Source organism: Engraulis encrasicolus, chromosome 2 (assembly GCF_034702125.1).
Source record: "Engraulis encrasicolus isolate BLACKSEA-1 chromosome 2, IST_EnEncr_1.0, whole genome shotgun sequence".
Lineage (NCBI taxonomy): Eukaryota > Metazoa > Chordata > Actinopteri > Clupeiformes > Engraulidae > Engraulis > Engraulis encrasicolus.
This window is the reverse complement of record NC_085858.1, coordinates 1,836,994-1,860,609: the sequence shown is the minus strand read 5'-3', so window position 1 is coordinate 1,860,609 and position 23,616 is coordinate 1,836,994. Positions and strand designations below refer to the sequence as shown.

General features: G+C 42.3%; 1 protein-coding gene across 1 annotated transcript; it reads right to left on the bottom strand.

The window, feature by feature from the left end:
- Nucleotides 1-6,234: 6,234 nt before the first annotated feature.
- Nucleotides 6,235-23,126, bottom strand: LOC134443263 (5-hydroxytryptamine receptor 3A-like). The gene is made up of 6 exons (XM_063193138.1): nt 23,057-23,126; nt 21,639-21,802; nt 16,893-17,018; nt 15,897-15,981; nt 14,481-14,588; nt 6,235-6,548 (listed from the first exon to the last, which is right to left on the bottom strand). Exons 1-6 carry the CDS (start codon nt 23,124-23,126, stop codon nt 6,235-6,237), a joined length of 867 nt encoding a protein of 288 aa, XP_063049208.1.
- Nucleotides 23,127-23,616: the final 490 nt, after the last annotated feature.

Sequence of the window (23,616 nt, the reverse complement as noted above, 5' to 3'; positions counted from 1 at the left end):
GCGTATAAATCCCGCTTAGCGGAAATGCTAACCGTTTATCAACCTGTTAACTTTGTGGGGAGAAACGGTGTTGTACATCCGTTTTGAATATAGCCTACATTTCTGCAACTTTACTTGTTCCTGTGTTTGGCTATTCCTGGTGTGGGAAGACTGACGTCTTTGGTGTGCTGCTCACTTGTTCACTGTCATCACACATCACTTGAATTCAGTTTAGCAAACTAGAGCTGATTCAGTCAGGCACGTTTTGATGTGCAAGCCCTCAAATTGCTAAAGTAGCCTAAATTACACGTACATTTGTGTTATTAATGATGTGAATCCTATTTATTTTGTTTCATTTTTAAATAAATGTTGGCAAAAATGCATTGATAATTGGATGGATAGATCATTTACTATTAATTATATTAATTATATGGAATTATTGTATGCATCATTGATTTGTGAGGCTACTTTGATACCAATGTAGTCTGGCCACCTGGTCTCTGTTGAAAAAAATGGTCGTTTGGTGGTTGGGTTTTTTTTTTTGTGACTGGGGGGGGGGGTTTAGGAGGAAGGGGGGCCCATTGAAAATGTTTTGTCCCGGGCCCAGCCAAACCTGTCAGCGGCCCTGATGTTGACTTACCGGGCTTCAGCATAGCAAGACTGGACAGAGACAATGCACTATCAGAGAAAAAGAAAGGATGATGAAGCTGTATGCAAGAAAACCTAAAATCAGCAATAACAGACCAGTGCATAAGAGAAAATCATGTAATGGAATGGGACAAAGCCAAAATCATACAGCAAGAGAACAACAGGTATCATTGGATTAATGAGTCAATAGAGATCAGAAAACACAGCCCAACCACCATGAACAGAGATGAGGGGGCATAGCCTACATGTTGTCTCACACCTGGACCACCATCCTGAGGCCACAGCTCTAACAGCAAGAGGGGTGACCAACCAGTCAATAATGACAGGAAGGTCACACCTCCACAACATCAGCTGATCACGTCACACTTCAACATCCATGACCCTCTGATGAAGACGGAAGTTTCATTGTCGAAACATGTCAGGTAAACGATTAATAGGCCTACATAATGAACATCATACATCTAAGCAGTAGTTAGGGCAGTGGTTCCCAACCTTTTTTGAGCCAGGACCCCATATTGACATCCCAAATTTCTAGCGACCCCATACACATATTTTAACGCACCTGAAAAAAATACTGAGCTAAGTTGTTAAACCTGTAGATATTTCTGAAAAGATATACGGTAAGTATGTATGTTCAAACCCCAACTCCGGTGAATTTGGGACGTTTGGTAAACTGTGAATAAAATCAAAATGCTGTCATTTTCAAATCATTCAATCCATTCATTATATGGAGAATCGTGAAAATACAACATATTAAATGTTAAAACCGAGAAGAAATATTATTTGGGGGACATATGCACTCATTTCTAATTTGATAACTGCAACACGTCTCAAATAAGTTGGGACGGGGATCAGTGTAATAAACATCCAAATAAGATAAAAGATAAGAACGTTTCAAAAGGCCTTGTACTGATGGACAACAGATATAAGGCCATCACAGAGAGGCTGAGTCACTCAGAATTACAGATACAGAGGGAATAATTACCATAGCTATTACATACATTTTTGAATTCCCTTTGATTTACCATGATTAAGTGTGTATAAGGCATATTTTTGTCATTACAATCATTGTATTGGTTCATGACATCATGAAATATATATTGGCTGTAGTCTCACTCTAGCACTCCAAGAATTACAGCTATTGAAAATTGATTAGGAACGCTTCATGTGTGCAAATGAAAGAGGGGTTCAACATTCTCTTATGCACCCAACTCACTTGAAATAGACCCAGAAGACATGGGAAACTGTCATTTGCTTACAGAAGTCAGTAGAAGTTGCAGAAGTCAATTCTTTTTGAAAATAATAGAGCCTTGCACATCCTGTGCTACAGTGAAAACCCAACTTGTGTTGATGCTAAATTCAGCCTCCATGATGGCATGGAGGTGCAGTAGTGTATTGTAAGTTGTTCTCACTCATCTGTAGAGTTAAATATAGTGCTGAATGATATAAAACAGCATGAAAAGCCACTCATACATTATGTTTTGAAGGGAGACCTTCAATTACTGCCACATAGTAAGGACAACTTGCATTCTCTATGTTTTAACAGTTTAACTCCATCATAAGGACCAGCAGGTGATAAAATGGCAGGCTTTTGGTCAAGACCTAACACACTGTAAGCACTACAGAAAGGAAAACATTGCAAAACATGATGAGGAATACACACACCATTTAAGCTGGTGAAATCATGTCCAAGATAGGAATTAACACTGTTTAATATTAAATCATCTCATCGGTTAATGTAATTAACTGTTAAGTGTTGTCTTTTGTTTTGTTGGTAACACTTTATTTTAGGGATACATCTATTAGCACTAATACATACAATGTTAATGCCTGCATAAGTAACTTGTAAGGCATGTACTAAGTAAACGCTAAGGCCTACTAGGTCCTTACTAAGGTTAAATTGGTAATAAATCCCTTATTGTGGATGAACAAGACATTTGCGAATACATGTCTAACAAATGTTTGATTTTGCTTTGTACATGCCTTACAAGTTACTTATACAGGCACATTGTATGTATTAGTGCTAATAGATGTATCCCTAAAATAAAGTGTTACCGTTTTGTTTTTAGTCTTCCTCTGCATTTGCTGCCTTTTATTGTCCCCGTCCCAACTCTTTTGAGACGTGTTGTTTTTACATATTCATGAATATACCCCAAAACAATTATTTTGGTCAGTTTTGATAGCTTGATAAGTTTTCTTTGCGCCGTTCTCCATCTAATGTCAGAATCAGACGTTTTGAAAATGGCAGTATTTTGTTATTATTCACAATTTACCTTGTGTCCCAACTTCTATGGAGTTGGGGTTTGTATATGTATGTGGCGTTTCAATCAGAATATTAATTCATGTTATATAAGGGTATTTATCAGGGGTATTTATCAAGGGTATTCTTTTTACACACCTAGACAATTCAGGTGACCCCATGTGAATTCCAGGCGACCCCACATGGAGTCCCGACCCTGAAAACCACATAGTGAGGGCCTTCAAGCCACAGCCTGGAAGGGGCTGCTTCAAATGGGGCTGCACAAAGACCCACCACTGAACTACGGTTGAACCAATTGAACCAGATTAGATCATAGTAATTGTGGTGTATCAGTAGAATAGAATAGTAGAGCAGCGTACATTTTATTCATGGGAGTAAAAGAAGCATAGACTGATGTACAGCATATAAGCATTGGTGTCAAGTAGCATAGATAGATCCACAGTATACTACAGATATACACAGTAAACAAAACACAAGACACCATAGATCAGCGGTCCCCAACCTTTTCTGGCCCGGGACCCCACTTTGACATGCCAAATCTCTGGGGACGTCACGAGCACACACCAAAAAGGACTGAGTTCACTTTTATGTGGCGATCAAACCTGTATTAATGTCTAAGATTGTATATCCACAACAGTGTTGCCAGATGGAAAATGCTGAATTATCGTACCAAAACCTCTAAATTATTGTTTTTGGGAGCTTTTGGGGAGGAAATTATCGTAAAAGACCCAAATTGCTGTTTCAAGGCATCTAAATTAACTGAATGGCAACTCTGGAATTATTGTACATCTAGCAACACTGATCCACAACCTACAATTAGGTATATGATATTGTATGTTATATTACGTAGTTATTACATTATATTAAACTTTGAAAAATAACATTTGGAAATACTGTATTTATCCGTTTCTTTTTTCACAACAAGACATTTCAGGCGACCCCATTTGAATTTCAGGTGTCCCCGCATGGAGTCCCAGCCCTAGTGTTGAAAAACACTACCATAGACGTTACCTATTGCACATCAATAGGTGAAGAAGAGGGTGGGGAGGAAGATGGAGATGACGAGCAGATAAAGGTCCATCAGTAGAACTTGATTATACCAGATTATTATATGGTTGTGACGTCATCTGTCGAATGCTCCATTCATTTCAACGGGGCTCCCCAACGTTCGGACGTCTGTTATTTTTCGATAACGGACGGGTTGGTCTATAACAGACCGCTGTCAATGGCAACAAGACTTTTCACTGCTAAAGCGACTTTTCAACAAGACTCTAATCAGCTGCTGTGATAGACAGCACCCGTTGTCCTGGCTACCGCTGTCAATGGCAACAAGACGTTCACTGCTAAAGCCACTGGCTTGTATACAAGTCAGTGGCTAAAGCGAATGTTTCATATCACTCCGCAGGGCGTCCGGTCTTTTGTCACTCTAATCAGCTGCTGTGATAGACAACACCTGTTGTCCTGGCTACCTAGCTGTTGCCTAGCGGTGTTCCACAACGGCACTGTTTTGTTTTGCGCAGCAACAATCTTAACATTAAATAGGTCTAAAGAAATGTCCCCGCCATGTGTGAATCATTTAAGTATATCCATATAATAAGCGGGTTAACTTTCGGCGAGTCGGTCGCTTTGTGGAATAGCAGCACTTCAGAGAGAACAAGACCCCTCCGCTCCGCGTCGGGGTCTAAAGATTCTCTCTGTCGTGCTGCTATTCCACGGTAGCGACCTTCTCGCCGAACGTTAACCCTTACGTAATTGTGGTCTGTCAGAAGACCCAGATTAGACCGGCGTAGTTGTGGTCTATCAGTAGACCCAGGTGAAGAAGAGAGGGTAGGGAGGAAGATGGAGATGCAGGTCCATCAGTAGAACTAGATTATACCAGAGTAATTGATGAAACTGTTCCTTGTTGTGCGCCTGTGTTTATTATAATGGAGTCTGGTATGCTATTGTGAATACGGTAGCCTAACACTTTATTTTAGTGCTACATCTATTAGTACTAATACATATAATATTAATAAGTAACTTGTAAGGCATGTACTAAGCAAAATCAAACATTTGTTAGGCATGTATTCTCAAATGTCTTGTTCATGCACAATAAAGGATTTATTACCAACTTAACCTTAGTAAGGACCTACTACTAAGCCTAGATTATTTATTAGTAAGTGGAAGAATACAATGTGTATGAGCTACTGACACACTGTGTGAACAAACCCTGAATAGTGGAAAAATATGTAGAATAAGCCAGGGCTTTGAACCGGTTCAAGGAACGAAAACGAAAACCGGGAACTTTTTGCATTTTACAGGGAACAGAAACGAAACCGGAAACGTTATTATTTTTTATGTTCTGGAACAGGAACACTTATTGAAAAATAATGGTACCGGTTTTATTTAATTATTTTCCTGTGCACGTTACCATGACGGTTGAGGTTCACTTCCTGTGTGACATCAGACATTCGCTGAATGAGTGGAGAGGTGGATTACAAATGGCTCGTTCAAAAAGTCGAGAATCCCAAGAAAGACGACTTAAAACCTCTGGAAAGTGGGAGTGAACATTTGGTGACGCAATGTCAGATCGATAATTATCGAGGTTGATCTCAGGCGGAAGTATATAACAACGAGTTCCCGAGCTTGTGTTTTGTGTGACGACACACGCATCAACATGGCGCCAATGCATGCAATTGGCATGTAAACAGTATCATAAATGCTAAAATATCACCTTGTAATCACTATCAACAACACCAGTTAATGTCATTCAGTTGCAGATGCACATATGTCAGTAATGCTGGTCTAGCTCCAAGAAGTGCAGTGCAGTGCAATCTACAGACAGCCTTCCTGGCTCTGAGTCTACCTACGTCCTTAGCTCCTCCCCCTTACTCGTGCAATTTAGTTGTGTAGTTGTCCACTACTGAATAGGGAACCTGTCTTCTAGTTGTTAGTAGCTGTTTGCCACAGCACCTTGCCACTGACCCAGAGCGATGAGGTTGGCCCGTCATTTTTGCCTATTACACATCTGTTTTCACATTGTTCAGGGTTTGTTCACACAGTGTCGGTAGCTTGTACATATTGTATTCTGGCACTAACTACTAAGTAATAAATAGAAATCTAAGCTTACTGGTCCTTACTAAGATTGTATTGGTGATAAATCCCCAATTGTGCATGAACAAGACATTTGAAAATACATGCCTAAGACATGTTTGATTTTGCTTGATACATGCCTTACAAGTTACTTATGCATTAGTATTCTTGCTAATAGAGGTTAAGCTAAAATAAAGTGTTACCGTACAATACTTACATACTAGGGTCCACTTGCAGACCCAGTAGAGCCAAATTATAGCAGAGCAGCTGGTCTATTAATAGACCCAGATGAAGAAGAGGGTTGGGAGGAAGATGGAGATGGCGAGCACATAGAAGATGAAGAAGGAAGTGTTGATGTAGCGGGCCAGAGAGTTCTGGTTCTGGATCTGAGGGGGGTGTTGGTTCTGCTGCATCCCTCTCTGCAGCTCCTGGAGGATGAGGCGTAGGAGGAGGGGTACAGGGTCCTCGCCCCCCTCGAGGGGTACAGAGAGCCCTCCCTCACCCCTCTTGAACGGGTCGGGGCGCCCCTCATGCTGACATTCTCCAATGGGCACACAGATGATCCCTTTTGATACAGATTTCCTGTTTCCTGTACAGACAAACACATCATCAAGAATATCATCAGGAGAAGCCTTCAATTGTGATGCCACTGTCTGGGGGGTATACTAAGAAGCTGGTTCAATAGTAAACCAGGTTAAAGGAGAAGTCCAGTTTTTTGAACATTAAGGCCATATTCTGAGGGGTCTGCAATGTTTTAGAGTCCCCCTCGCCGTTTATTTCATGTTTGCTGCAGTCTCTGTTATTTGGCTGATTTGGATTTGATCTCAACCAGCTTTAGAATGGCCGTCTATGGGCACCTGCAACTCTGTTCTTAAAGGGCAATTCCGGCCAGTTTGGATTCATATCCCATCTTGGGTGGACCCAGGGAAAAGGATGAAAGGGGAAACCGCGAGAAATTTTCATGCGTGCTGCGCAAAGTTGTTCAATTGCGCTGTTTTCGGTTAAACCCTGGCCCGTCGGGCACATATTTGACCTGTTTTAAAGCTCCTAGCGTGCATTAAAACCCTTTTGAACGCTTTGGCCGTGGTGTGTGGGTCCATACAAGTCGATCTAGTGGTTCACAGTTCCATTAGGTAGCATAGGTACGATACAACAGGAGTTTTCAAAAGTGGCGCACCTACCTCTTTCAGCTTCCGCCTTCCAACTACGTCCGCAAAATGGTTCGCCAAAGTGATACTTCATAGTAATCCATTTTATTTTTGTCCACCAAAGACGAGCCACAAGAAACATATTCACACTTTTTCATGTCCTGTGTTGTTATTGTCTCGCAGATTCACTTCTCTGTCACTGAACGCAGTTTAGTGACGTCACGGTGTCACATGACTCCTGGAAGGAACGGCATTCGCTCATCCAGTTATTATACAGAAGCGAGAAAGAGAGGCGCTGTCGTAATATACTGTTTGATATTTTGAGATGGATCCTCCGTTGGGGTAGTTCAATTGAAGAGTTTGGTGGCCATGGTTTTCTTTTTCGAACCAGAATATTTGTTACAGATAAAGAATTATTCCTTCCAGGAGTCATGTGACACCGTGACGTCACTAAACTGTGTTCAGTGACAGAGAAGTGAATCTGCGAGACAATAACAACTCAGGACATGAAAACGTGTGAATATGTTTCTTGTGGCTCGTCTTTGGTGGACAAAAATAAAATGGATTACTATGAAGTATCACTTTGGCGAACCATTTTGCGGACGTAGTTGGAAGGCGGAAGCTGAAAGAGGTAGGTGCGCCACTTTTGAAAACTCCTGTTGTATCGTACCTATGCTACCTAATGGAACTGTGAACCACTAGATCGACTTGTATGGACCCACACACCACGGCCAAAGCGTTCAGAAGGGTTTTAATGCATGCTAGGAGCTTTAAAACAGGTCAAATATGTGCCCGACGGGCCAGGGTTTAACCGAAAACAGCGCAATTGAACAACTTTGCGCAGCATGCATGAAAATTTCTCGCGGTTTCCCCTTTCATCCTTTTCCCTGGGTCCACCCAAGATGGGATATGAATCCAAACTGGCCGGAATTGCCCTTTAAAATCACCTTTAACATTTGTTTTCAAGAATATGCAACTCACCAATTGTTCAGCAGTATTCACTGGTGTTCCTTAACAATTTTTGTAGCGAAATATGGCATCTGTCCTGTTTTATGTGTGTTTTATGTAGCAATTTGTAAATTAAGTTTCACTTTCACTTTCACTTTCTTTTACAAAATGGCAAATAAAACATGACAGAAGGCATATTTCGCCTTGAAACTTGTTAGGGACTGCTAGTGAACACCCCTAACCACTTTGTGAGCTGTGGACTTTCGAAAACAAATGTTTAAGGTGATTTTAAGAACAGAGTTTTAGGTGCTCATAGACGGCCATTCTAAAGCTGGTTGAGATCGAATCCAAATCAGCCAAATAACAGAGACTGCAGCAAACATGAAATGAACGGTGAGGGGGACTCTAAGGGCGTATTCACACCTACCACGTTTGGTCCGGACCAAAGGACCAAACGGACCAGATTTTCGTTTTTTCGGACCCTTTGGGATGGTTTGAATACAAACCAGCGAATCCTGGTCCGGACCAAACAATTTGACCGAGACCGAGCTGAAAGGTCGGACTCGGTCCGGATCAAACGAACCCTGGTGCGGACCTTTTGGAGGTGTGAAAGCAGACCGGACCTAATCCCAGACTTTTTGCTTTTTTGTACCTCGGGAGCTTCCGTCGTTTTTCGAGATTAATGGGAAACAGAGTGTAAACAAAGCGACTCCACAACTTGTCATGTCCATGTCTTTGGTGTAAATTCGACAGAGTGGTTTGTTTGCAACAATATTAATATTAATGAAATAATAGCCTAAACTATCGCAATCGTGGGCGTAGGCTACATTATTGTAGGCTACGGTCATTCATATTTTCAATGAGGATGGCTTGTTAGTGGAGCACAGGGAAAAAAAGACTGTTAATTTACCAGTATTTTAAATGTTGATTGGGACAAATCCGAAAAGCATCTACTGAAGAAACGGAAGAAAACACTTTAGTCCGCACAGTATGGATTCTGATAATGATAGCAATAATTACGACGTTGGCACTTATCCCCCTGGCTTGCTAGCTGTGCGTTGGATGGATGTAGGCTAGTGGAATAGCCTAGGCTATTTGAAGAAGTTGTGATGAAGACAACGAAGGTAATTTATTAATTTACCCGCTGTGGTGGCATGTTGGCAAGTTTGTATGATCCAAACGCTATGCCCGTGCTCATCATGTTACTTTTTTCTTGATGGAGTGCGTGAAATAGCCTATTGCTGCAAATGGTAGCCAATATTCCAATACAAACGTATCCAAATGACAGTGGAGCGCACTGTTTATTTTCGAGAAAAAAGAATGGCGTGGTGCTTGGAATAAGCTCGCCAATATTTCACATTGAGCCTGTTTTGCGTTGTTCCCAGACATCCCAAGTGTATAACACTGACTGCAAGGAGGTTTTTATACTAATATTGATGACTAAACCAGCCAGCACGCTCGTTGTCAAGCAATGGGTGAAAACTCGCTCTTGAACAGCCGCCACGTGAGGTTCAGACTCTCTCTCTTGCAGGTCTGCGTAATGTAGCCTAACAGAGGCCATTCCATGTACGATGCACTCGTTATCTCGCCCGCACGCTATATGACAATTATACAAAAGAAAGAAAGAAAGAAAGAAAGAGGGATAAATGGTATCCCAACTTGCGGGATCAATCAATTGGCTATCAGGACTCCCTTCATGTCATGAACTTCAGATAGTCTGCGCTATATTTCGTGTGAGCGCTATGCCATACATGCCGTGAACGTTTATTTTACATGCCGCTGAGCTCTTTGGATACTTGTAGGCCTATTTGGACATAGCCTTAACTTGCTGCGCGTGTCGTTTCTGACCAACAGCTGAACGACCTCAGGGCGCGTGCCTTTGTTGTCGATTTTGGTCCGCTTACTGAAATGTACATAGTCTGAAAGCCAACCGCACCAATTTTTTTAAATTAGGTTCGGACCAAACAAAGTGAACTATCGGACTTTCCTGGTCTAAATAAGCCCTAAAACATTGCAGACCACTCAGAAAATGGCCTTAATGTTCAAAAAAGTGGACTTGGACAAGTTAACCTTGAGGTAGAGGTAAATCACCTAATAGAATAGAGTCTGGAATCCTCATTTTCTAAATCATGCCCTCACGTAGATCTATTAGCAGGTGTACCAATTAGGACTGTAACGGTGTGAAATTTTAGGCTCACGGTTATTGTGGCCAAAATTACCACGGTTTACGGTATTATCGCGGTTTTTTTTTTTTTAAATGCCGACACTAAAGGCGACATGGTACCGCAAACCTCGAACAAAAACCTTACATTGCGCAATCATTTATAGCCTAATCCTCGTGTAGCCTAATAAACACAGGAACAGTATTTGAAAGCTTAGACCCTGAAGAATGTTTTAGCACTACTTTACAGATATTTGAACATATTGTTTGTGCGTTATTGTTGTTAATTTATTACAAAATGTCGCGTTTCAAATTTCACCCCAAGCCCCCACTTTCACGGCGTCTCCATACCTTTCTATGAGTAGACATCGAAAACGTGGATAAATCCTAGCATGCATGGTGTCAAAATGCTCCTCTAGCATCCATGGGGTTAGAGCATATGTAGTTTTTTCACTGTATTTCAACCACATGTGCAACCCGACTATAACTAAACCAGTTTACTGTGTTACGATCGCAGATTTTTCCCTCCCCTGGTGCTTTTGCATTTTCGAATGGACTACCTCCATATGACCAACGCCTTTTCACGTGACCCCTTTACAGTTAGTAAACACATATGGCCATGCGCCATACAGAAACTAGATATGTGTTTTTCCCCGAAATAAGAAAACAGATGGTCACGGTAACTTCAGATATGCGGGCTGTGCAAACTCCATACAGTGAATGGGTTGTGCTCTCCCGACAGCACCGCAGTGAACTGCAGGCATGGCTCGACTAGTGAGTGGGGACGCAACGCAACCTGTTTACACAGAACCTCTCTAGTGATGAGGCTGTGCACACATGCCTCTGTCTCGCTAGCCAACGTAGCCTTTGACACCGGGCAGCAAGCACGTGAATCATGTCTCTCTTATTCTGGGAATGAAAAACATAGGCTCTTCGAAACGTATGAAAATTTACCAAAAACGAGCCAACGAGATGTTTCGGCGAAGCTTGGCATTCCTCAGGAGGCTATGTGTTTAAACTGCTCCAGGCTGCGTCTCCCCACGAGTCCCTCCCACTCCCCCTCGCCCTTCTCATCTCTCCTATGCCAGCAAGCCCAGCGCGACTTTCCCAATTCCAAGCAGTTAGAGTGGCTTTTTAAAACTGTGTCAAAAAATCACGTTGTAGGCTAGGCTACTACTGTAGGCTACAGCAGGCTATGCAACAGTGTGTTATTTATCGGTGTAGCAATTTCAAGTGCCCATGTCTAGCCGCGTTTTGCATGCATAACCTGAATCACACTGTGCAGAAACTCGCCAGAAGACGTTTGTCGAATGGGAACTTTACAAACGTATTTGATATCAAGAGATGACGACCCGTGCGTGGTCTATGCTTCGAAATGCATATAAGCCTCGTCTTTCTCAGCGCTCATTTTTGGCAGACAGGTAGAGACAAAAAAGAGGTGAAATAATACAAATTCGGTTTTAGTAATCAACCGCTTACAGTGTTCAAATTTGCTCCTCGGACAAACGTGACCACTATAAGCGGATTCCACTGTTAACATTCTGTACGGTTAGGTGAGTTATGGAAATGCAGATATTGTCACTCACGTCTCGTCACCGTCAAACTATTTAGGAGTGTCTGGGATGAAAGATATCCCGGTGTAACGGTGTGCGGTAAGGTAACCCACCGAGATAACACCGTATTTTAAAATTCAGACGGTTATCTTCACCGTCATCATATTTAAGCGCGGTTACCGTGAAAACCGGTAACCGTTACAGCCCTAGTACCAATTCCTGTAAGTTAACTAAGCCTGGTGTATCAATTCTTAGTAGGGCTGCACAATTAATCAAAATGAATTGAAAATTGTGATATCGAAATTGTGATATCAATCGGGATTTAATCATGGCAATAGTGACCGGCCTTTGAGTGTCCTTGAAACCAGAACATGCTGACAGGCTAGTGTTTCTGGCCAAAAGTCTGTGGGTCAGCCTAAATTTCATGCTATTGCCTTCAACATAATTATTACACCTCGGTTTTATTTTGTTCATCATTTATATAATTAATTTTTGGTTATGTTTCATTTTGTAATTTGACAGAAAATTCTGCAAAAATGTCAGTTGTTCAATTATTGTGATTAATCGTGATTTCAATTTCAATCCAAATAATCGAGATTATTATTTTTTCCATAATGGTGCAGCCCTACTTCTTAGTGCACCCCCCACGAGAGGCCTTCAATTAAGATGCCATTGTCTGGACGATTTCGTCAGGGTGTTATGATGTGTTGTCATCTTGTGTCTGGTGACATCATGGTTAGGGTGATGTGTTTCTCAGAGTCTTGTTGGGTTGTTATAGCATTACAGTGCTGCTGTCAGGGTGACATTATGTGATTGCCAAGGCAATATTGTGTTTGCAAGAAGATATTGTCGGCGTAATAGCATTGGCAAGGCATTATATTGCTATCTGAGTACATTGTATTGTCACAGGATATTAAGTTGTTTTGTCAAGGTGTTATTCTGTTGCCTGTTGCCTGGGTGTTATTGGGTTGCTATTAGGGATGGTACAAACCGCACCGAAAACCGAAACCGTACAATTCACACACCATACCGAACCGTGAAATGCAGTCCGTGGCAAACCGCAATTCATGTACTGCCCAGAAAAATATGTAAAACAGAGATTCTAGGGCTATCTTATCCAGTCTCTCTGATTAACACATTAGCATATAAGACCAATCAGAGGATGACACAATTAAAATCACACCATTTTCACATTATAAGTCTATACAAATCATATGTAGGATATTAAGTGATAAGTCTGATTCTATTAGCCTCTTGAAAGAGGGCATTTAGAACGCTCAGACAGCGCACATCAGCTGACCACAGCTGATTCAACGTGCGCATCATCACTTTATAATGGCAGTTATATAAATATGGTTTAATATTCCCAGTGCACCATTTATCATGAACTAAAAAAAAAGAACCGTAGAGAACCGAAAACCGTGACCTTGATACCGTGATATGAACCGAACCGTGAATTTTGTGAACCGTTCCACCCCTAGTTGCTATGGTGTTACGGACTTTGTCAGGTCGAAATTGTATTGTTTGGACAATATTGTGTTAACAGGGTGATATACTACTATATTTGCATAGTGATATTGCATATAGTCAGGATGTTTTTGCATTGTCAGGGTGTTATTGCGTTGTCAAGGTGCTATTGCGTTGTGCGTTGCGCTGAGTGATATTGCGTTGTCTGGGTGATATTGTGTTGTCTGGGTGATGATGTGTTGTCAGGGTGATGTTGCGTTGTCATAGCCTGATAAACCAGCCTAAATGTGAGATTGGATGTGTAATTTAGTCTGGCCCCGATAAATAGTACATCTGAAGATTGTTGATGAGAACAACCTGTTGTCTTTAAAACCGTAACTGTGCCTATAGGCCAACGCTCTGACCAATCAGCGCCATCTTTCTCGTTAATGTGCTTTTGGAGCGTGGAGAGCTTCGTCGTCACTCCCTCAAAACCCCGATTTGATTCAAAACAAATCTCTGCGTTGTGATTGTTTTGCCAGATTCAGGGCAATGTTTGACCATCCGAGGCCAGACAACTCGCAGGCAAAAAATGTTGCCGTTCATCGGGTGGCGCTGGTTTACTAGGCTAGTGTTGTCATGGTGTTATAATGTCATGACTGTGCTGTAATCATTATCAGCAAGGTATGTGTAATATGGTGCAATCCAAATGTCTTGTAAAGTGGAGCTGATGAGCGCACACTATCGCCTAATGATTACCACAGTTCATAGCCTCTTACTGCAGATGGGGTCGCCGGCGGGCCTATTCACTATTTGCTGAAAACACTCAACTACATCATAACAACATTGCTACGACAGTTCAGATAACCTTAAGTTGCAGATTAAGACATAGCCATTACAATTTTGGTGACAGTAAGGTTATAACTTAGCTCTGAGCTAAGAAGTTAACTGGGTGCTGAATCCCACATAAAACATAGATAGGGAAGCGACAGGGCAGCACTCTTCAGATTTCTTTTTGTTTTTTCGTCTACGAACGTTTCGGGCAGAGCCCTTCTTCAGTGTATAGTGGCCATTACACACTGATGAAGGGCTCTGCCCAACAGGTTCATAGGCGAATAAACAAAGAGGGAAGTCCATCGCTTCATTCACACAATCCAAAAATCATCTTGAACCAGCTCTGAGAACTCTGAACCTGCGGCATGCCATTAATTGTACGCCTTGTGGTGCACACAGTAGCGTTGATGTGCGTGTGTGTGCGTGCATACCTTCTGCCTGGCTGTGCTGGGTATCAGTCCTCTCCAGCAGGTATCCCACCAGGATGCTCTCCATCAGGCTCAGCAACATGAAGCCAAACGTCACCATTACATACACAGCTGTAAACACACATACACACACGCACGCACCCATGCGCACACGCACACACACACACAGAAAACCGCATGACATACAAGAAACAACAGACCACATGTGAACAAGAGCCAACACCATCACATACACCGCTGTAGACACACACACACACACACACACACACACAAACAAACGTCAGCATCACACAGCTGCAGACAACAGACAACACCATCACATTCACTGCTGCAGACAACAAACTACATATCACGTAGACCGCTGAAGAGAAAAGAACATCATCCCATAAACGGTTGCAGATGAGAGAAAACAGAAAACAGCATGACATACAAGAGGCAGCAGACCACATGTGAACAAGAGACAACACCATCACATACACGGCTGTAGACAACACTATCATCATCACGTGCACAGCTACCTGCAGACAGGAGACAACACATACAAAGCTGTAGAGAACAGACAACACCATCACATATACATCTGTAGACAACAGACAATACCATCAACGCCATCATCATCACGTATACAGATGTAGACAGAGAACCATCCCACATTCAGATAACAGACAACATCATCACCATCACACACACAGATGACAGACAAGCGACATCACCATCACCTATACAGCTTCAGACAACAGACAACACCATCGCCATCACAGCTGGAGACAATAGACAACAGGCTACATTTTAAAATTGTGTGTGTGCAGGTCAGCATCTGTTGCCCTCTCACGGTGCATACACACCAACAGCGCGGACGTCCACAGTACGTCCACTTCACGTCTCCGTTATCAGTCCGAAACGGTTAGAATGCATGAAAACAAATCATACCTTGCACACAGAAACGCGGTGTGAGCGCGACGCATGTCCGTCCCAACCGGACATGTCCGCGTTGCTCCTTGAAAATACAACTCGAGTCTATTCTTGAAAATGAATGGCTGCTGCCCGCGGATAGAACGTGGACGTTAACTGTGCAGTGTGAAAGGCAGCCCGCGAACCTCTCGGACTCGCACTGCTCACGGAGACGTTAAGGAAACATGCCGTCTGTGTGTGCATGTACCGTCAGGAAGTGCCTTCGACTGGTTCAAGTCTTTGTTAGAGAACTAGATTTTGTTTTTGCTTTTTTAATTTTGTTTTAGCTGACACAAGTGTTTCAGGGAAATATGAAATATGGAGTACCACAAGGATCGATTCTGGGACCTCTTTTAAATTTGCACAAACCTTTGAAGAGTAATAAGGGTCTTATTATAGCAATGCTGATTAAATTCACATGTACATGGTGGGTGTCTGTGTGTGTGTGTGTGTGTGTGTGTGTGTGACCTATGAGGGGTGTCCTCCTGGGTTTGCTGGGTAGCGTGTCATTAAGGATGAGCAACATCACTGACATCGTTAGCAGCACTGTAACCTTGAAAAGGGAAAAAAAGACAAAAATTGTTATTTAAGTTATTAAAAATGCCTCCTCTAATTCAAAACGCAGCAACATGCTTACTACAGTAGAACCAAGAAATGTGGGCACTTAAATTGACTCAAGCGACATACGCATGACATGACAGTGCCAGTTACTGAAAAGTGATCACACCACTTCCTGTTGCAACTGTGCACAAAATATAAAGCATGGCTAACAGTGTTGCCAATTTAGCCGACGTTACTTCCATAATCTAAGACTAGCCCGTGAAAGTCCTCAACAAAGGTGGAGCTTTGGCAGCAGAAAAGCTATTCGGCTTGTGTTGATGATAATAAACTCCTGGACTATCTACCAGCTTCTAAATGCTTCATTTTGTGAGTACAGACCATATTTGTACTACTGTAGAAGTTTGGTGTTGTGACATGTGATTTTTATAGGGTAAGTTTGGAGATAGTGTCCGGGATCCATATGCGCTTGTGCCAAGCTATCCGGAATAAACATCGAATAACTCGGTAACTCTGCTGATGTAAGCCCAAGACAGACAACACTTCGAGTGGACTACTGGATGGATGTCACGGTTCACATGGCATTAGGGTGAATCTACTCGGAACCATCACTTTAAGCAGGGCTGCAGATTAGCTCTGATCTCCAAACAATGGCTAGCACTGCCACTTTGTACTTACTGGGAACAAAGGCGTGTTTCCTAGGGATCAGCGTCATCTAGCGACTTTTCAGCGAGCCAATAGCGGCTTTGGCTGATTTTTTTTTAGCAACACTGATTAGCGTCCCAGGCCTCTTTGCATGATGTGTATGTGTCAGTACTCTACTTTACTTAAAAAAAACACAAACACACTAACTTGTTGCTCTGTATATTTCTGTAATGTAATGTAATGTAATGTAAAAGCGGTGACCTTGAAGTTGATTTTGTCGCCGCGCGTGTCCGGCATGAAGAAGGATGCCACATCCAGTAGCAGGAGAAAGAGGATGGGCATGATGAAGGTCAACACATGCAGCAGGGGCACCCTGCGGATACTAATCTATAACACACACATACACATCAAAGGTCACACACACAACTCACGCACACTGTACTTGTGTCTTATCTTTCTGATCTATTTCTAACGCTACAGCAGTCAATCCATTACTTAACCCTCTGGAGAGGCTTTTAGGTAGTTAGCAACGCCTTGACTTTTTTGAAGTATTTCAAGAAACATGTGTAGAACCTTCGTTTAGAATGCTGATGTTTATGTCCGATTTACTATAGCTTGGAACGCTCAATCAGCCAATCACAATCAAGAACCAGATCACACACTACTCAAGGCACTGTGTAATACTATGGTGGTACAATCTTTTCGTCAACTGTTACAGCATTCCACTGGGGGAACGGTGTGTATTATGGGGTTACTATTACATTATATTTGTTATTAGTAAGTACTACTGGGGGCCTAATTTTTTTGGCATATAGTGGATTGTATTTGTATTTAGATGAGTTTGAATGTTGCATGCTGACTTTTCCCCAAAAAATGCCTACAGGGTTAGAGAACTTGGCTAATGTGAGCATGAAAAATGAAAATTGGATTTAAGCATTCCATATCAGGTATGCATAATTATTAGACAACTTTGTTTTCATCAGGGAAAATGGGCCAAAAAGGACACCCGGTTCCAGCCTCGAAGGGAAACGTCACACCGCACACAAACACAACCTCCCACCCCTTTTATGTTTAACCATGAAGATGGCTTTGTCCCCCTTGAAGGGAACCATCAGACCACACATATCCACACACACACATCCTCCCAACCCTGTCATGTTTTACCACAAAGGTGATCTTGTCCCAGACTTCCTCATCAAAGTGAAACTTCAGACCAGACACGCACACACACACACACACACACCCTCCCACCCCGTCATGTCTTACAGTGAAGATGACCTTGCCCTCAAATGTTATTATTGGGTAGATGACGTGACGTGTAAATTTTGCTGTCGCAGGCTCTTAAAATTAAGTAAATTCATGCTTTCGAAATTGTCAATGCTTTAAATGATTAAACTAATGTCGTTGTTGTGAAAAAGTAATATGTAATAAATACAGAGCTTAAATAAGTATACTTAATTTTGAGTCAAATGTCACATTTGTCCTATGGTGTGACTGAGGCAAGCCTGGTTCTCCATATTAAAACATTTTTAAATAAATAATCAAAGCTCAGTCATTTGTCTAAACAACGCTGGCATGTTTTTCAAGGTGTCTATTTTAGCAAGTGGCAATGCTTAATTTTTTTCCTGTTTTTCTGAGACCGTATGGACTTATGAAACTTTGTCGCAGAAAACAATGTCCTGTGGTGTGACATCATATTTTTGGTTAATTCTGTGGATAATTATCTGTTGTTGAAGCTCCAGCAGTACATAAATTGTGACTTTAGACCCTTAAGAAGCCAATGGCAAGAGTGGATTTTAGATTTTTCTCTCAGAGTTCTTCAGTCAATCAATTACGTTTTGCCACCACAAGATGTGTTAGTTTTGTAGTCCTTTGGTGTGACAGTCACAAAATACATTTTGACAATAGTGTATTTTTTATATGTTTTTTTCTTATGTAAATGTATGCAAATGCATCTTACTAAAAGTGAAATTGTATTTCAGTTGGCAACGACATGGCTTTAAATTAACTCAAAAGCTCAAAAGTCCTATGGTGTGATGGTAAAAGTCCTATGGTGTGATGGTAAAAGTCCTATGGTGTGAAACTTTGGATCACACCAAAGGACAAACAGGTCACACCCAATGGACTAGATATTTGAGAAATAGCTTTTAAAACAACTGGTAGTACATTTTTTGACTAGATAAATATTGTGTATTCAAAATACTATTTGACTATTTTATTATTTATACTTTGATGCATTGTTGATTAATATTTGCTGTTGATTTTAGATACTGTCAAATGATATGAAATGTCATTAATGGTGCTTTGAAACCATAAAATATAACGGTAACAGTGAAGGAAAGATCAGTGAGAGAGTATATAGAGGAGTATAGATCAATTAAGTATGCTGTGGAGAGCTCAATATACAGCATAAATGTGCTGTCCAGCTTGAGATACCAAACAAGCACTGGCCACTACATACTACAGGTTCAATGGTGTGACAGTCATAGCATACCTACAAAAGTGTGATGCCAAGGTCACACTTCAGTATGAGTCTTATGAGCTCTGCAGGTTACATTTAATGACCGCATGGCTGTCATTAAGAGTTACGATAGGCTGATAAACGACGATTCAAAGACTTATATGTGTAAAGTGTAGATCCATATTGACTACAACATTATATTATGGTCAAGACAAAATAATCATGTTGATATATTTGTTTCTGGCTCAGTTTTGCATTGCTGTCCTTTAGCGTGACATGAATGTCCTACGGTGTGACATGTTTTAAACGCTCAAATATTTGTTTGAGCTAAACAATATGTTTGATAAACACTGAATATTGCATTAGGGAAGAACAAATTATCGTCCCTGAAAAGTTAGTATAAATTCGGACAATTTTGAACATTTAAAAGAAAGATATCCCTGTTTTTCCTTGAAGGTTTCTAATAATCTCACATCTAATGGGGAAAAAAATACTTAAATGGTAATTTCTCATTAAATTAAGACTTTAAAAAATTGCAATAAATATGAAGAGTGTAACAATGTTCATGAAACTCCATCAAGCCATTTCTACATTACTTAATATATTTATTTCTTAACGTCACACCAAAGGACATATTTTCAGCAAATTGCTTTATCAACGTAAATAAATAATCAATGAATAGACCAACATTGTGACCACCTGGATTTTTTGAAAGATTAATTGCTGCACTACGTAGACATATACTTTTTTCCCTCATGAACAATGTTTTGTGAAAAAAATGTTTTTTGCTGCCTATCCGTCATCTACCCTATTATATGTATATTTATTATATTATATTTTTTTTTTTCAATTTCCTTTAAGCTATTATTTAATTAGATTTGCTTTAAGTGTGAGTCAAATATATTAACAATTGTTAAATTCTGGGGGAAAATGTTTAAAACTCCTCAACGTTCCAGTTGCACAACTCTGTGACAGAAATGGATGTTAGCTCTGTCTGTGGACGTAGCCCGGCCCCGGTCCCCCCGGCCCCATGCTACATGCTACACGGATCCATTGACTTTCACTAGCTTAGCGACATAGTCCCTCTTTTAACTTGTCTTAAAGCAAGACAACGCTTAACATGAAAAATAAGACACTTTACCACCTTAATAAACCCCAGCCAACGATTTTAACTGTATTAAGCCCCAAAATAGTGGCATACCCCTTTAATTTTGACATTATCGTAATGATGACAATAGCAGCGGCTTAAAAATACACAAGTAGAGGATTCCTTGGCATCACAATGTTTGAGTCCATTGTGATGCCAGCTGTCCATCGCTGATGGACGATGACATCGTCTATCGGCACACAAGCGTATCTCGTGCCATTCGTGAAATACTTATGAAAAAAAAACCCAGAACAAATCAACTGTAAGCTTCGTGGTGCCATCACGAGACGCCTCGTTAGTCGTGGTTGGGAGACGAAAGGGGGAATTGATAAATTGGGTAGTTTGGTTCTGCGGGGAAGAATAATGGTGACGAACGTCAACAATCAAGCATGAGTGAAGGGTAACTGGAAATGGGACTCACTAGTTTCATACGGTAATCAAACATTTCAAACAAGCGCTTTTAGGGTTAGGCTTAGGGTTAAAGTGATACTGTCCCATTTTTGGAAATAAGCTTTTTTTACACCTCCCCTTGAGTTAAATAATAGACTTTTACCTTTCTCCTGTATTCACAACCGTTTTCTAGTTATGGCAGTGCACATTTTACCTCCAAGCTAACAGTTAACATTGAGTCCTATGAGACCAGTTAGCCGCGAACTGGTCTCATAGGACTCAATGTTAACTGCTAGCATGGGGGTAAAATTTGCACTGCCATACCCAGAGAACGGTCGAAAGTACAGAAGAACGGTAAAAGTCTATTATTTAACTCAAGGGGAGGTGTAAAATAAGCTTATTTCCAAAAATGGGACAGTATCCCTTTAAGGTTCGGGACAACGTTGGAGGAAGGGAGAGATGACATGAAGCTGACACAACGACAGAGCTCCCCTCCCGGAATGCACGCTGCTTGGAGCACTCGCGCTCTCTCTCTCGCCCTTTCTCTCACCCACTCTCTCACTCTCGTAGCCTACGGACGACAGCGAGCATTGCCCAACCACGAAAATGAGGCTCCTGACGGCACTACGAAGCTTACAGTTGATTTTTTTTTTTTTGCGAGACTGGGCTCCGGCACAACCCTAACTCCCACCCATACACATACACCCAAACACACACACACACACACACACACACACCGTGAAGATGACCTTGTCCCCAGTGCTTAATTTGAGGGGGAGCAAGGGGGAGCTAGCTCCGGAAACTCAAATGAGAGCTCCGGAACCTTGAATGGAACCTCAGGGAAAGACATCACAGACCCTCCCTCGGGGGGAGCCACCCATCCTCTGGGCTCCGGGACCTCCCACTTGACAAATTAAGCACTGCTTGTCCCAGACTTCCTCGTCAAAGGCTGCATGCTGACATTGAGGAACTCCCACCCATACACACACACACACAAACACACACACACCGTGAAGATGACCTTGTCCCAGACTTCCTCATGGAAGTGATACTTGAGACGCTGCACGCTGACATTGAGGAATTCCCACTCGCTCACCTCCCCCTCCATCACCTCCAAGGAGTTAAGCGTCGCACTGGACGAGTTGGAGAGGGGGAAAAGGAGCAGCTCCTTATCTGGTGGAGGGAGAGAGGGATAGGGAGGGGAAAGACGGATAGGGGGATGGGGAGGGAGAGAGGTACATGTGGCACGAGACAAGTTGGAGAGTGGGAAGAGGAGCAGCTTCTTATCTAGTGGAGGTAGAGAGGGATGGAGAGATAGGGAGGGAGGGAGGGAGGGAGAGAGGGATGGGGTAAGAGAGTTACCGTGCAAATACACAGGCCGCGACAAGAGCGAGGCGAGCGACGGAAGTAATTTACTTTGTATTGAGTCGCGTGACAAAAGCGATTCTGGAGACTAGAGATGATTCGCACGCCGAGAGCGACAGTTTGTAGTTCTCCTGGTTATGTTATGCTAATGAACTATGACGCGGTTCAGCGACAGGCCGCGACAGTCAATGACTATATAGAGGTCATTGACCACAGCCAATGGGAATGTTTGAATGCTTGCGTTCTGCTTGTAACGGACATACTCTAGTCGCTTCAATCGCTCGTATCGCTTGCTGCTGCAATCGCGTCGCGGCCTGTGTATTTGCCCGGTTAAGGGGCTGGCAGAGTTCACATGCGTACTTCATGCCATTTGGCTAGAGAACCATTAATGACATCATCGAAAGTCATTAATGACATCATCGAAAGTGGCTCAAAAGCGCCGTAAAGCGCCAAACATAGAGCTGTGGGAACATAGTAATAGTACTGCAAGAACATAGAGCTGTGTGAACATAGTACTGCAAGAACATAGAGCTGTGGGAACAAAGAGCTGTTGGAACATGAAGAAAATAGAACATTCGGAACATAGAGCTGTTGGAATATAGGGATGTGGGAACATAGTACTGCAAGAACATAGAGCTGTGGGAACATAGTACTACAAGAACACAGAGCTGAGGGAACATAGAGCTGAGGGAACATAGACTGTGAGAACATAGAGCTGTGGGAACATAGTACTGCGAGAACATATGGATGTGGGAACATATGGATGTGGCAACATGATACTGTGGGAACAGCAACATGGTACTGCGAGAACACAGAGCTGTGTGGGAAAATAGTGCTGCTACCCTACCAAGGGAAAGGGTGCAGCAGCAGAAGAGATAGAGAGAGAGATCTAGTTTACAGGTCCAGGTGTCTACCTGAGTGCATCTCTGGGTGTCAGCGTGTGTCTGTGTGTGTGTGTGTGTGTGTGTGTGTGTGTGTGTGTGTGTGTGAGAGAGAGAGAGAGAGAGTGTGTGTGTGTGTGTGTGAGAGAGAGAGAGGGAGTGTGTGTGTGTGTGTGTGTACCTGAGTGCATGGCTGAGGTAAAGGACAGAGGGCATCTCTGGATGTCAAAGGGAAACTTGAAGACGTCCATTGCGCAGGTGGACAGCACCTTGCAGGAGGAGAAGACAGGTAGGATCAGAGGTGTGTGTGTGTGTGTGTGTGGGCCTTCTCGGAGGAGGCGGACGTGTTTCTTCAGAGCTCCCAAGCTCTCTTTCCCCCTCCCTTTCCCCTTTCCCTATCTCCTCTCTCCTCTATCGCTTTCACTGCTGTGGCACTCTGTCTTGTCTGACTTAATTCTGCTGAGACTCCACGCTCTCCTGTTCTCCTAAAAAGAAATTACAATGGATTTGGTCAACTGGTCTTTCAACGCAATTGACACCATCTTTTCGAAGATCAAAGTGGGTTCGGGGGAGCCCAACTGTCCTGATGGGACAACGGCGGCTGGCTATGTGATGGACTCGTGGGGGAAGTGGAACGTCATGTGTCTGGCTCCGTTAAATATTGAGGACGTAGAAGATGTCTACACTTTCGGCTACTTGGTGGCAAGTTCCTTGGGAATTGGATTATCCTTGGAACTGCTG